General features: G+C 34.8%; 1 protein-coding gene across 1 annotated transcript; it reads left to right on the forward strand.

Annotated features, from left to right (window-relative positions):
* The first annotated feature begins 885 nt into the window (after positions 1 to 885).
* Positions 886 to 7,474, forward strand: LOC110631573 (fimbrin-2). The gene is made up of 14 exons (XM_021779444.2): positions 886 to 1,286; positions 1,390 to 1,560; positions 2,218 to 2,459; positions 2,565 to 2,736; positions 2,888 to 2,926; positions 3,161 to 3,229; positions 3,322 to 3,438; positions 4,923 to 5,134; positions 5,272 to 5,430; positions 5,731 to 5,930; positions 6,063 to 6,220; positions 6,670 to 6,766; positions 6,890 to 6,981; positions 7,123 to 7,474. Exons 1-14 carry the CDS (start codon positions 1,200 to 1,202, stop codon positions 7,288 to 7,290), a joined length of 1,983 nt encoding a protein of 660 aa, XP_021635136.2. The 5' UTR covers positions 886 to 1,199; the 3' UTR covers positions 7,291 to 7,474.
* Positions 7,475 to 13,209: the final 5,735 nt, after the last annotated feature.

Genomic DNA, 13,209 nt, shown 5'->3' on the forward strand with positions numbered 1-13,209 from the left:
AATATTATTAACAAATACAGTTTGAAAAAAGCTATATACATTACATATTTTTTTTATTTTTTATTAATTTATTCATTTTTAAACATAATTTTCTTTTATTATAATATTTCTTATAATTTTTTTTACTCTTTCATAACTTACCCTTTTTTTTACTCTGTCTAAATAGATTCAAAGTATTTCTTATAGGGGTGAGCAATCGATTCAAACCGAACAGAATCGAATTAAATTATAAAAATCAAATCGTCAATTTTAGAAACCGAACTGAACTGAAATTGACAGCTCGGTTTAAATCGATCGGTTTGATTTTTAATTGATTTTTTAATTTAGACTTGATTTTCAAGTTATTTGGTCTAATTTTAACTTTGATTTGAACCTAATAACCATTAATCAATGAAATTAAGCAATTAATATATATAAAATTAAATATAATTCATAAATTTTCCATAAAAATAAATTAATTCAAAAATCGATTCGGTTCGATTTGACTATATAAATCACTATTCAGTTCAGTTCTGTTTAACCTATTTTTTTTTCTTCAAAACCGAACCGAACCGAAATAACTGAAATTTTTATAAATTAAAATCGAACCGAATCGATTAAATTTTAAAACCAAATCGATTGAACCGAATTGACTCAGTTAGATTCAATTTTTCAATTTGAACCGAATTTTGATCAGCCCTATTTCTTATCATATTCCATTAAGAGTTTCGACAGAAAGTTGGGTTGGAAATTCCATATTGACACTTCATATAATTAATTGACATTGAATTTGGCCAATGAAGAGATAGACCATAGAAATGTGAAAAGGGGAAAGAAAAGAGCGTTAATACTAGAGATGAGAGAGTATATAAATTGAAATTGAGTAGGCGTACTGGGAAATTAAGCATTTATTAGATGAAAAAGAAAGGGGACAAATTGGTCATTATTTGAATTCTTCGAAACTCCGACAGCTCCCACTGCGTCCTCTTCAAACTGAACTCACACAGTAATAGAAAGAGAAAGATAAGCTTAAAGAAACACCAAACGCACTGTTTTTAGAGAGAGATAGAGAGAGCAGAAAGGAAGAAAGTCTGCTGGAGATAACTAAAGCGTAAGGAAAGAGAGGAAGAGGAACGCATCTTTCTCTCCTTTGTAGTTTCTTCATTAGAACAGAGAAACAAGAATTGAATCAGCTTTAAATTTGAAGAAGAACAAGCAAAATGTCAGGTTACGTTGGGATTCTGGTATCTGATCCATGGCTCCAAAACCAGTTCACTCAGGTCGAGCTTCGCAGCTTAAAGTCTCACGTAAGCTTTCCATGGAAACTTCAAATCTCTCTTCTTCTTTTTGTCTGTTGTGTGTTTTTTCGATTCTGTTCTGTAACCTTTGCTTTTGCTTCTCAAAATGAAGTTTATGAGCATGAGAAGGGAGAGCGGGAAGCTCACGCTCAGAGACTTGGCTTCTAGGATGTCCAGGTTGAAAGTAGTGGGAGAGAATCTGACGGAGGAAGAGAGAGCTTCTTTTATTCAAGATTTGTATCAAAATCTCGACGATGAGGTCGATTTCGAGTTCTTTTTGAAGGTGATCAGCTTTCGCTTACATCAGTTAATTTGCTCTATTTCCTACTTCAGATTCTTGTTTCTCTGTGTGTGTGTGTGTGTGTTTGAGAGAGAGAGAGAGAGAGAGAGCAGTTTTTATTTTTGTGTATTGTTTGACACGTGAATCACAGCAATATTGAATCTGCAATTTCCTTTGTTTTTTCGTTTGTTTGGTGCTCTTGATATGAATTTTTTGTCTATGGCATTGGATAACAAGATATTAAATCCAACATTGGCTGCTAGGAAATGAAGGCGGAGAACTGAATCAAATACTTGAATTTTCAATCTATTGTTATCCAAACAGAAAACAAGTTTAATGCTTGTATCCAAACAGAAAACAAGCTTAATGCTTGTATCAGTATCCATGTTTGTTTTCTGTATTTCGGTTTCTTGAAAAGGAGCGATCAGAAATCAAGGTTCTCTCTCCCTCATAAATGGAGAAATTCTAACCAATAAATTATGGGTTTGAAAGTGGTATTCTTCCTTTTCAACATTTTTTTAATAAATTTGAAAAATAATTTGCCCGTGAAAAATTATTAGTGAAATTAGTGGGTCAAGTAGGATATCATCCCTTGTGTAGCCCTTAGAAATAAAGCTTATTTTTAGTGCGAAGCTAAATTGGAATTTGTAATCACTACAGGTGTATTTGAAACTTCATGCATATGCAAGTGCAAGAACAGGAAGTGTTGCAAAGAACTCATCAGCATTCCTTAAAGCCGCGACCACTACATTGCTTCACACCATCAGTGAACCCGAGAAGGCATCCTATGTTGCTCATATCAATAATTACCTAGGAGAAGATGACTTCTTAAAGAAATACCTCCCCATTGATCCTTCGACCAATGATCTCTTTGAGATTGCAAAGGATGGAGTCCTTCTTTGGTATCATGCTTTAATCTTATTATTAGATTTGTTCTTGTTCTTTTTATTGATTTTGTAGTCTCAAGATGGTGGGAGTAGGATTTGAAGCATTTTTCTTTGATACAGCAAGCTTATCAATGTGGCAGTGCCTGGTACAATTGATGAGAGGGCTATTAATACAAAGAGAGTGCTCAATCCATGGGAAAGGAATGAAAACCATACACTCTGTCTCAACTCTGCTAAGGCTATTGGATGTACTGTAGTCAATATTGGGACCCAAGACTTCATTGAAGGAAGGGTATGTAGACATGGCATTCTGCATTTTACCTTATCCCTTACTTGGATTATGTTGAAATCAATCAGCTGATGGATATTAGCATGATTTTGTATGAATTTGTTTTAATTAACTGTGATCAATGATTATAATATCCTGTTGGTTTCAATTTCAGCGCCATCTTGTGCTTGGATTGATTTCTCAGATCATTAAGGTAAGATCTCAATGAATTTTCCTAAATTTGAACTTGATGATGAATTCATGTTAATGGTCTACAGAGTTTGAAATACTGTGCTCAACTGCTCATAAATAGCTGATATTGAAAGCAGTATAACTTATATGGCTTTGATAATTGACATTCATAAAAATCAATGCAGATGTGAACTAGAAGGTGTTTACAGAATGTATTAGACATTGTTTAATCTTTTCAGTGGTTATGATGTTTTAGATACAACTCTTGGCAGACCTCAATCTGAAGAAAACACCTCAGCTGGTGGAGTTAGTTGATAACAGTAAGGTATGTAGTGTTCTATTTTACTTATATTTTCATCAGTGATTGGTTTAAACTTTAAACGATTTTCACCTTTATATATTTTTCTATGCATACAGGATGTGGAAGAGTTGATGAGTCTACCACCAGAGAAGATCTTATTAAGATGGATGAATTTCCAGTTGAAGAAAGCTGGATACAAGAAAACAGTCACAAACTTTTCTTCTGATGTGAAGGTAGACAGAGCCAAATTTTTATCATGATTCATAAATAGTTTCATAAGTTAAATCTCAAACGAATTGATGTTCATTTTGATATGTCAAAACTTCTTTATTTCCTTGAGGCACTGCAATTGATTGTGTTATTGAAAAGACGAGATGGCCTCTCAGAAGTTGACTGACAATTATAGGGGTTCGTGTTAAGTATTCTTCATGCTCACAATCTGCTCGAGATTTTATAGCACATAGTTTGATCTTGCTTGTATATTGCAGAAGCGTGTAAATTGCATAAAATCAAACTACATTACCCATCAATCCAATTCACTAACTACATATTGCTCCTCATAGTAAATACATTAGTTAGTCTTAGTTTCTTCTAGACATAACCCAATATATTTATTAATACTATTGCTATAGTTTCTTCAACTTTAGGCCAAAATCTTTCCATGGGACTGCAATGAGCAGGAGCCTCTCATCGCAAAGCCAAATCCTCAACAATTGGCAAAGTTACTCTTTGCAATGCACGAAAGCCCCTCTCCATGGACAAAGTCACTCTTTTAGTTATCCCAATTCTAATCTAATTAAGAATCTCAATCAATTTAGGAAACATACTTCAGTATTGAGCAATATTTCTCACACTCAAATTAGGAAATATTCTATATTAGGATTTTGATCACAAATCTAGCAATCTAACTAGAATCTTTCTTTTTGAATATCATATGAGCTATAAATGAAAAGTCTTTTAATTTACACTCTGGGAACCTGAGATGCTGATAATCGTTAATGTTTAAGTCTGGATTACCAAAATTTTTACTGATGTACTCAACACCAAACAACTTTCGATGCTTGACTGGTAGGTTTACTGCTCCTGCAATTGATTTAGAAACTAAAACCAATGAACAAAGGATATATGATGATTGGATAATAATTCATTGATTATAGAAACACTGCATAAAATCATAAATCACTATCATATGAACAGAGCACATCATTTATAATTATCATTGATTTATCTCCTGGTTGTAGTGCATTTAACATAGATTTTTGTTTCATCACACAAGTAATAGCTTCAGTTATCTTGTTTAAGTAGTCTTATTTGGACCTAGTCTGCAATATTCTTTCTTTTCTTTTTCTTCTCTTGAAGAAATTCTTAGTCAATATCTATATAAAAATTTTACCTTTCTTATTTTTTAGTCTTTTTTCCTAATGTTGAATTGATTTGTGTATCATCTAAAGAGTTAATAATCTAACTGAGCAATCATTACCTTCAGATTCATGCTAGTTGCATCTAACTTCAAAAATATGTTCCCATTTGCCTTCCTTCACTGATGCTAATGGTATTATACTAGTAAATTTCTTACAGATTTGGTATGTTAGAAACATTAAAATAAACTGCAATGTTTTGTTAAATGGCAGGATGTTATGGTTATGGTTGTGTACTTTCTGATAGATATATCCCTGGGATTATGCTGGTGTTTAACTGTAGGATATGCTACCTGCAGGATGCGGAGGCTTATGCTCACCTTTTAAATGTTCTTGCACCCGAGTATAGTAATCCATCTACATTGGCCGTGAAAGATCATCTGGAAAGAGCAAAGTTAGTTCTTGAACATGCAGATAGAATGGGTTGCAAGAGATATTTAACTGCAAAGGACATTGTTGAAGGTCAACCAAATCTCAACCTAGCCTTTGTTGCACATATTTTCCAGCATAGGTGAGAATAGGCACTTCCTCAAGCAATAGATTTCATGCAAAACGGTCATAGTTTGTTCACACAAGTTGATGGGTTCCTACCACTTATCTGTCTAAAGATGAAAGACAAAATATCTAACTACCATTTCTCGCCTGCAGGAATGGGCTGTCGTCAACCCAAACTAAACAGATGTCTTTTCTTGAGACACTACCTGATGACACACAAATCTCTAGAGAGGAAAGAGCATTTCGATTTTGGATGAATAGTCTTGGCAATTCAACCTATATTGACAACGTCTTTGAAGATCTCAGGAATGGGTCAGTATCCGCTTATGGAGTTATATTTTTTATTTTTTATTTTTTTCAGTCATAAGCACTTGCTATCATGGTGCTTTATACATACCTTTTGAACATAATTACATGCACTTGCTATCATGGTGCTTTATACATACCTTTTGAACATAATTACATTCAACTCACCCATGATTTTGTATCAAAATTACCTCTTTGTCAAAATAGAAAAACTTCCAATGGCTTTATCATAGGCTAAAAACTGGATCTAATTCTTTCACTGTCTTTTCAATCTGATGCTGAAGTGAATTATCTGTCGCTCTGCAGGTGGGTGCTTCTAGAGACCCTGGACAAGGTGTCACCAGGGATTGTTAATTGGAAGATTGCAAATAAGCCTCCAATCAAGTTGCCATTCAGAAAAGTAGAAAACTGTAATCAAGTTGTAAAAATTGGAAAACAGTTAAAATTTTCCCTGGTTAACATTGCTGGGAATGACATCGTGCAAGGAAATAAAAAACTAATATTAGGTATGTTCTTTACCTAACAAGTACCCTTTTTCGACTAGAGCATTTATGGTGAATTTTAGTGAAGTTAATGTTTTGGTCAATTCTTAGACTTTGTATTAGCAGATTTGAACTAATGTTTTCAATTCTCTTTAGCTTATCTGTGGCAGTTAATGAGATGTAACATCCTCCAACTTCTAAAGAATTTGAGATTCCACTCTCATGGAAGAGAAATCACCGATGCTGATATTTTAAAATGGGCCAACACCAAAGTGCGTGATGCAGGAAGTCAGAGTCGCATGGACAGTTTTAAGGTATGAGTCTATTGCTAACTTCATTGCGTAGCAAAGAGAATGCATGTATCAACATTTTGAACTACTGGAATTGATTAAACATACAAATGATGCTGTCCTTGAAGCCTTTCGTGCCTGGTACTTCTATTCCAAAGAGTCTGAAGTAGAAGAACTGGATTCTTCCAACTGTTGCTCTAAACTTTGCAATACAGCAATTGCTTATCCTTCAAGTGCGACAGTGGAGTCTTTTTCCAGTTGTTGTTAGCCATGCATTTAAATTTTAGTATGATGTTCCAACAATGAATCTAAAGAGAACTACTGAATCAGAAGCATATATTAACTTGTTCAAAATATTGCTTCTTTCCTCCTCTCCCCCAAGGCTACTGAATATTGCGGACTGTAAGAAGGATATGATAATCTTGGATAATGGATGCTATAAAGTTTCAACTTTAACTATCCGAATTTTACAGGATAAAAGTTTGTCAGATGGCATTTTTTTTCTTGAGCTTCTCAGCGCTGTTCAGCCTAGAGCAGTAAATTGGAGTCTTGTCACAAAAGGAATAACTGGTATGTTTTCTTCTAAGCTCATGCAATCAAAGTTTCCATGTGATCTTGACTACTATAACTACTAAAACCCACGTTTCAGAATAATTTTCTTGGTTCTTACTTCTAATGTTACTTCTAACGCAGATGAGGAGAAAAGGATGAATGCCACCTATATCATAAGCATCGCAAGGAAGCTAGGATGCTCAATATTTTTGCTTCCTGAAGACATAACAGAGGTATTCTTCATCAAAAACATTTGTATTGTATTTTAGTATCACATGCTCACGAAACACACAATATCTGTCATTGTAAATTGAAAATGTGCATCTCATAATTCTTGTTTGTTTCTGAAATGGTGTTATTATTTTTTGTTTCAGGTGAATCAAAAGATGATCCTTACATTGACAGCAAGCATCATGTATTGGTTCTTGAAACAACCTCTTGAAGAGAAACCAAATGGAACTTCAGATAGTGAGACCATCTCAAATTCAACAGTGGATGATTATGCCTCAGAGTCATCGTTAGAAGAGAATGGGAATCTGTAAACAGACCATAAACTTTTGATATATATATATATATATATATATATATATATATATATATATATATATATATATTTTTCCTAAGTCAATTTGTTAAACTTGATTGCAAAGATGTCTGTATGAATAGGGAATGGATTGTTTTCAAAGCAAATTTTGCTAAGCAAATGCATATGCGAGTAGTTTTTCCCTTTTCTTTGATCTCCATTGTTTGTTTGTGTCGTTTTGTCACAATTAGCAATTCGTTCATTTAATTACAAGCTTATCTAGCAAAGAATGAAAAGGAAAAAGAAACTAGAAGAACATGTTAGATATAAATTAAATCGTTATATATTACATGATTAGAGAATATGTGTACCTGAAAATACACTTGTATCCATGATTTTCTATTAACAATGAAGAACGGAAGCGAAATAGTAGGTTCACAACTCTCAATATCTACAGCCTTCAAATTCTATATGAATTCTATCTAACGTTAAATGAGGTTATCAGAATATATATATAGGACTAAGAGTTGGGGTCTCTTCCTTAGTGGACTTATGGACAGCTTGACACATTACAGGCTTGCTCAATCACATGACCCAATCTATTTGGATATTGCCAATTACTAAACTTATTATTTGATATCATTATATAATCTGTCAATGAGCCTAACATTTGATTAATGCTAATCTACATCCAGATACAAATAAATAATCAAACAATCTCTCACTTAGATAGCAGTAATCAATTTATTAAACTAAAAGTACAAATTAATACAATACAAAACAATATCAAATAACAAGTAAGCAATTTAACCTATAAAATCCAGTTAATGTAATGACAAACAAAATAACATTGAATCTGATAAGGAAAATAATATTATATATATGTGCCAACAAAATCTCAAAAAATAAAAAACTGAATTTAAATGGAATATGTGACAAGATATGTCCAAAAACAATGGTCTAAACATTCCATACAAATGCTAACCCAAATATAATATAAAACATACTCCCACTTCACTAAAGTATCATCAAAAGTTTTCACTACACCCATATGCGCAACATGCTTCTGAAAAACACTAATGGGCAAAGCTTTGGTTAACGGATTCGCAATCATTTGGTCCGTAGTAATATGTTCAATCCGAGTCTGTGATTCACGAATCTTCTCTCGAACAAAAAGGAATTTGACATCAAAATATTTAGTTCGACTAGAATTCCTGTGATTTTGAGAGAAGCTAACAGCAGGAGCATTGTCGCAATAAATGGTCAAGGGCCTTGAGATGCTCTCAATAACAAGCATACCAAAAATCAATTTCTTTAACCAAACAGCTTGACAAGTGGCCTCATAACAAGCAACATAATCTGCTTCCACAGTGGAGATAGCGGTAAGTGTCTGTTTGGCACTTTTCCAAGAAACAGCTCCTCTGGATATCATGAAGATGTAACCAGAAGTAGATTTTCTATCATCTACAAAGCCTGCAAAGTCAGAATCAGAGTACCCAATGACTTTCAGATTGCCAGATCTTTTGTAAGTCAACATATAATTCTTAGTACCGTGCAAATATCTCATAACTTTCTTTGCAGCTTTCCAGTGACTCCATCCAGGATTACTCAAGTAACTACCAAGGACACTAATAGCAAATGCTATATCAGGACGAGTGCATACTTGAGCATACATCAAGCTCCCAATTGCAGAACTATATGGAATCTTTTCCATTTCAGTCCTTTCTTTGTCATCCTGAGAACACTGAGCTTTAAAGAGTTTCTCACCTGGAAAAACAGGTGCAATAGAAGATGAGCATGTGTGCATGTTAAATCTCTTAAGAACTCGATCAATATAAGTTCCTTGAGACAAACCCAATATGCCTCAAGACCTATCACGGTGAATCTGAATACCCAGAACATATGTGGCTTCACCAAGATCTTTCATGTCAAAGTGACTCGAAAGCATGTATTTTGTCTCGTTCAAGAGATTGATGCTATTACTAGCAAGAAGAATGTCATCAACATACAATACTAGAATAATGAAATGGCTCCCACTCATCTTCTGAAAAATGCATTGATCTGAAGCATTCTCCTCAAAACCAAGAGAAGTCAAAACTTGATCAAACTTCAGATACCATTGTCTAGAAGCCTATTTCAACCCGTAAATGGATCTTTTCAACTTGCACACTAAGTGTTCTTTACCAGCTTCTATGAAACTGTTAGGTTGAACCATATACACATCTTCATACAAGTCTCCATTTAAGAAAGTTGTTTTAACATCCATCTAGTGGAGTTCTAAGTCATAATGAGCAACTAAAGCCATAACCACATGAAAGGCATCTTTAGTGGACACTGGAGAAAATGTTTTTGTATAATCTATACCTTCCCTCTGATTATAACCTTTTACTACTAGTCTGGCCTTATACCTTTCTACTTCACCTTTGACTCCACGTTTGGTCTTAAAGACCCATTTACAACCTACAGCTTTACAACCATCTGGTAATTCAACAAGATCCCAGACTTGATTGTGATACATAGAAGATAGTTCATCTTGCATGGCTCTCATCCATTCTGAAGAATTATGACCATATATAGCCTCCTGATAAGAAATAGGATCAGAAATATCAGCACCATGAAACTCGTGTTCTTGTAAATAGAACATATAATCATTTGATATTGCAGGTCTACGAATCCTTTGAGATCTCCTCAAAGGTGCAACTTCATCAACTGTATCAGGCCCCTCAGCATCTACAACTGGTGGTTCTAAATAGACATCAATAGGATTCTGAACTTCATCATTGCCATCAGGAGGATAAAAATCTACTAAGGAAGGCAGCAAAGGCACAGGAAAGATAACAGTCTCATCTCTAAGATTGACAACACAAGGTATTTGACTTCCACTATCCATCTCATCCTCAAAATAAACAACACGATCTGATTCAATTACTCTAGTAGAATGAGTTGAACAGTAAAATATACTACCTCTAGAACTTGTACAATAGTCAATAAAGAAACCACTAACAGATTTAGCATCTAGCTTTTTGATTTGAGGGTTATATGGCTCACCTCTGCCTTACAACCCCATACATGAAAATGTTTCAAACTGGGCTTCTTACCAAACATTAACTCATAGGGAGTCTTAGGCACTGATTTGCTAGGAACTTGATTAAGAATGTACACAGTAGTTTTCAAAGCATTACCCCATAAAAATTCTGGTAAAGAAGAATGACTAAGCATACATCTCACCATATCCATCAAAGTACGATTTTGCTTCTCTGCAACTCCATTTTATTGTGGAGTCCCAGGCATGGTGTACTGTGCCTCAATACCACATTCTTGTAAATAGAAGGAACATAAACAGTATCATTTAATTCCAAAACATGTCCAAAAGATAAATTCAAAGAAACAGTCCTTATGAGTTCTACTACTACAACTCCATTTACTGCTAAAACAATCTTCTCCTCTTCACTTGGCTTTCTCATGTTTTTGAACCCCCGCAAGGAATTTGAAACATGAATGGTAGCACCAGAATTCAACCACAAAGAATTTGAAGGAACATCAACAACATTTGATTCAAAACATGCTAGAGCTAGAGGGGCAAGTTCTAGACTATTACCTTCCTTCTCATGCTTCTTCTTAAGCTTAAAACAGTCCTCTAACTTATGGCCAAGTGTAACACCCTCCCGATAACCACTCCGTACATCCTACTGTTCCGGTGACCGGTGTCGGTCCGGACAGCTAGAATGTCCGGAAAAATATTCAAACTAAAGTCAGGAACCATAATTAACTCAAATATTAACAAGAAAAATTTAGTAAAAATTTTAGAAATAAAATACAATCAAGTTAAACGAGTAGGTTCTAGCGATGGGTAACCGGAGGAAGTTGCGTTTGCAACGAGGAGCCCTAGACCCGGGGGAAAAATTATAAAATAATTTTTGGGACTCCAGAGAAGGGTAATTGAGGTTCCCATGGCATTAGAATGCCAAGAAAATACCTAGAAAAATTTTTCAATCAGATACCAATTTTGACCCGTTAAGCCAAACGGAGGGCATTTTGGTCATTTCAGAGGTGAATTTTGGCCGACTTGTCCAATTAAGTAAATAATTATTATGACTCAAAATATGAATAAATATTGCTAAAAATTAAATTGAAATGTGGTAGAAAAGAAAAGAAAAGAAAAATGAAATAAAAAGCAAATTATGATGTCATTTAAAAATTTCCTCCAATCACAATAAAATAACCAATTAGTTAACCAATAAAAGAGACTAAAAATGGGCTAAAGGAATTAAAAACCAGCTGCTCTTCTTCTCCTTCTTCTCCACCAAAACGTGAACCCTTCCCTTCCACCCTCCATTGGAGCTCAACCAAGCAAGCTTGATTTCCTACCTTGTCTCACCATAAAATCCTAACCTAGCTTCACTAAAACTTGCCCTAGCACCTTGCTAAAGCCTTTGGCAGCCAAGAAAAGCCAAGAAAGTGAAGGAATTGCTTGGGAAAATTCTGCCCAAACAAGGTTAGTGCATATATACATCTAAAGCTTTTTAAATTCTAGGTTAGAGAGTTGGAATAAGTAGGAATTTGGGACTAAAATGAATGAAATCTATGTCTATCCATGCCCTAGGTTTCGTCAGCCCAATTGAATAAAAAGGAATGAGTGTTTTGATGGACTTAAAGTGGACTAGAGATCAAGATTAAACCATGTATGCATGTGATTATGGAATGAGATAGTTAATTAAAGCATATTGTAAAAATTCATATGGAAATTAGGGTTTGGAAAGGTGAAAGTGTGACTTGGCTTAGGAAATTGTTAGGGCACATTGTAATGGTCAATTAGTGACCATTTTAGATGTGTTGACCATAAATGGGACAGAAAAATGAGATTGCAAAGTGAGGATTGCAGGCTGCCTAGGACAGCAGCATAGGGACTGAAAATTCAGTCCCTTTGCACTGCCATAACTTGGGCAGTGGTAGTCCAATTTGTGTTTGGCCAATTGGACATGAAACTAGACTTATAATGGCACATTTTTGCTGAAGAAACCATGCCCAAAAGACCAAAGCAAAAGGGTCAAAACTCAGCCACAATCCGGATACCCTGCACTGAATTCTGCAGAATTTGCCAAATGAACAGTAACTGTTCATTTGGCCATAACTCACTGTAGATTTGGTCAATTGGCCTGAAATTTTTACAGCAACAAGTTAAGACATAGACAAACAACTTTCATGAAGGAACCTACCCCAAATTATGGCCAGAACCCATTCAACCAAGTGACTCAAGTTACTGTTCATGCACTGTAGATATGGTAAATTTCTGCAGAATGCATATCCGGACAGCTTGGGTTTTTGAGCCATATCTGGAGCTACAAAACTCCAAATGGAGTGATTCAAAAAAGGAAATTCAACTAGACAAAATAAGGAACAACTTTCATGTTTTACATTTCCTCAAATTCCAACAGTAACAGTGTTCAATGGAACAGTGAAGTTGACTCACCAAAATTGAAAAATCTGTTTGTGTTGAGTTACACTTTGGAATGGCAAAAACACTCAATGCCAACAAGTTTTAAACACCAAATGTGGTATGTTGGGAGTGCCAAAGTTGATGTACACATTTTTATTCTAAAAGTCAACATTTTTGTTGACCCATGATGAATAGTAACACCAAAAAAATTGAAATTCACAAATTGACAAATTTAAGAGTTTCAAATGCCCTAGTATACCTAACAAGATTGGTTTGGATAGTTTGGCATGCCAATAGGGTTCAGTTAGCAGTACTGCACATGGCAAAAATGCCATTCTATGATTTCATGGCTTTTAGCCATTCTGACTTTGTATTGAGACTTCGCCTTGTGCCGGATATTATTTGACTTGTTGTTAGCCATTCGTTGCACACGGAGATACGTATGTGACCGATGGTGTGACGGCAGGTACTAGGTACCCGGTGCGGTTTACGTTATCCAGT

This window comes from Hevea brasiliensis, chromosome 10 (assembly GCF_030052815.1).
Source record: "Hevea brasiliensis isolate MT/VB/25A 57/8 chromosome 10, ASM3005281v1, whole genome shotgun sequence".
NCBI classification, from domain to species: domain Eukaryota; kingdom Viridiplantae; phylum Streptophyta; class Magnoliopsida; order Malpighiales; family Euphorbiaceae; genus Hevea; species Hevea brasiliensis.

Coding starts and splice junctions, on each gene's coding strand:
- LOC110631573 (XM_021779444.2), top strand. CDS start 1,200: ATGTCAGGTTACGTTGGGATTCTGGTATCTGATCCATGGCTCCAAAAC. Junction 3,230..3,321: donor AGTTAGTTGATAACAGTAAG/GTATGTAGTGTT, acceptor CTATGCATACAG/GATGTGGAAGAGTTGATGAG. Junction 6,767..6,889: donor TGTCACAAAAGGAATAACTG/GTATGTTTTCTT, acceptor CTTCTAACGCAG/ATGAGGAGAAAAGGATGAAT.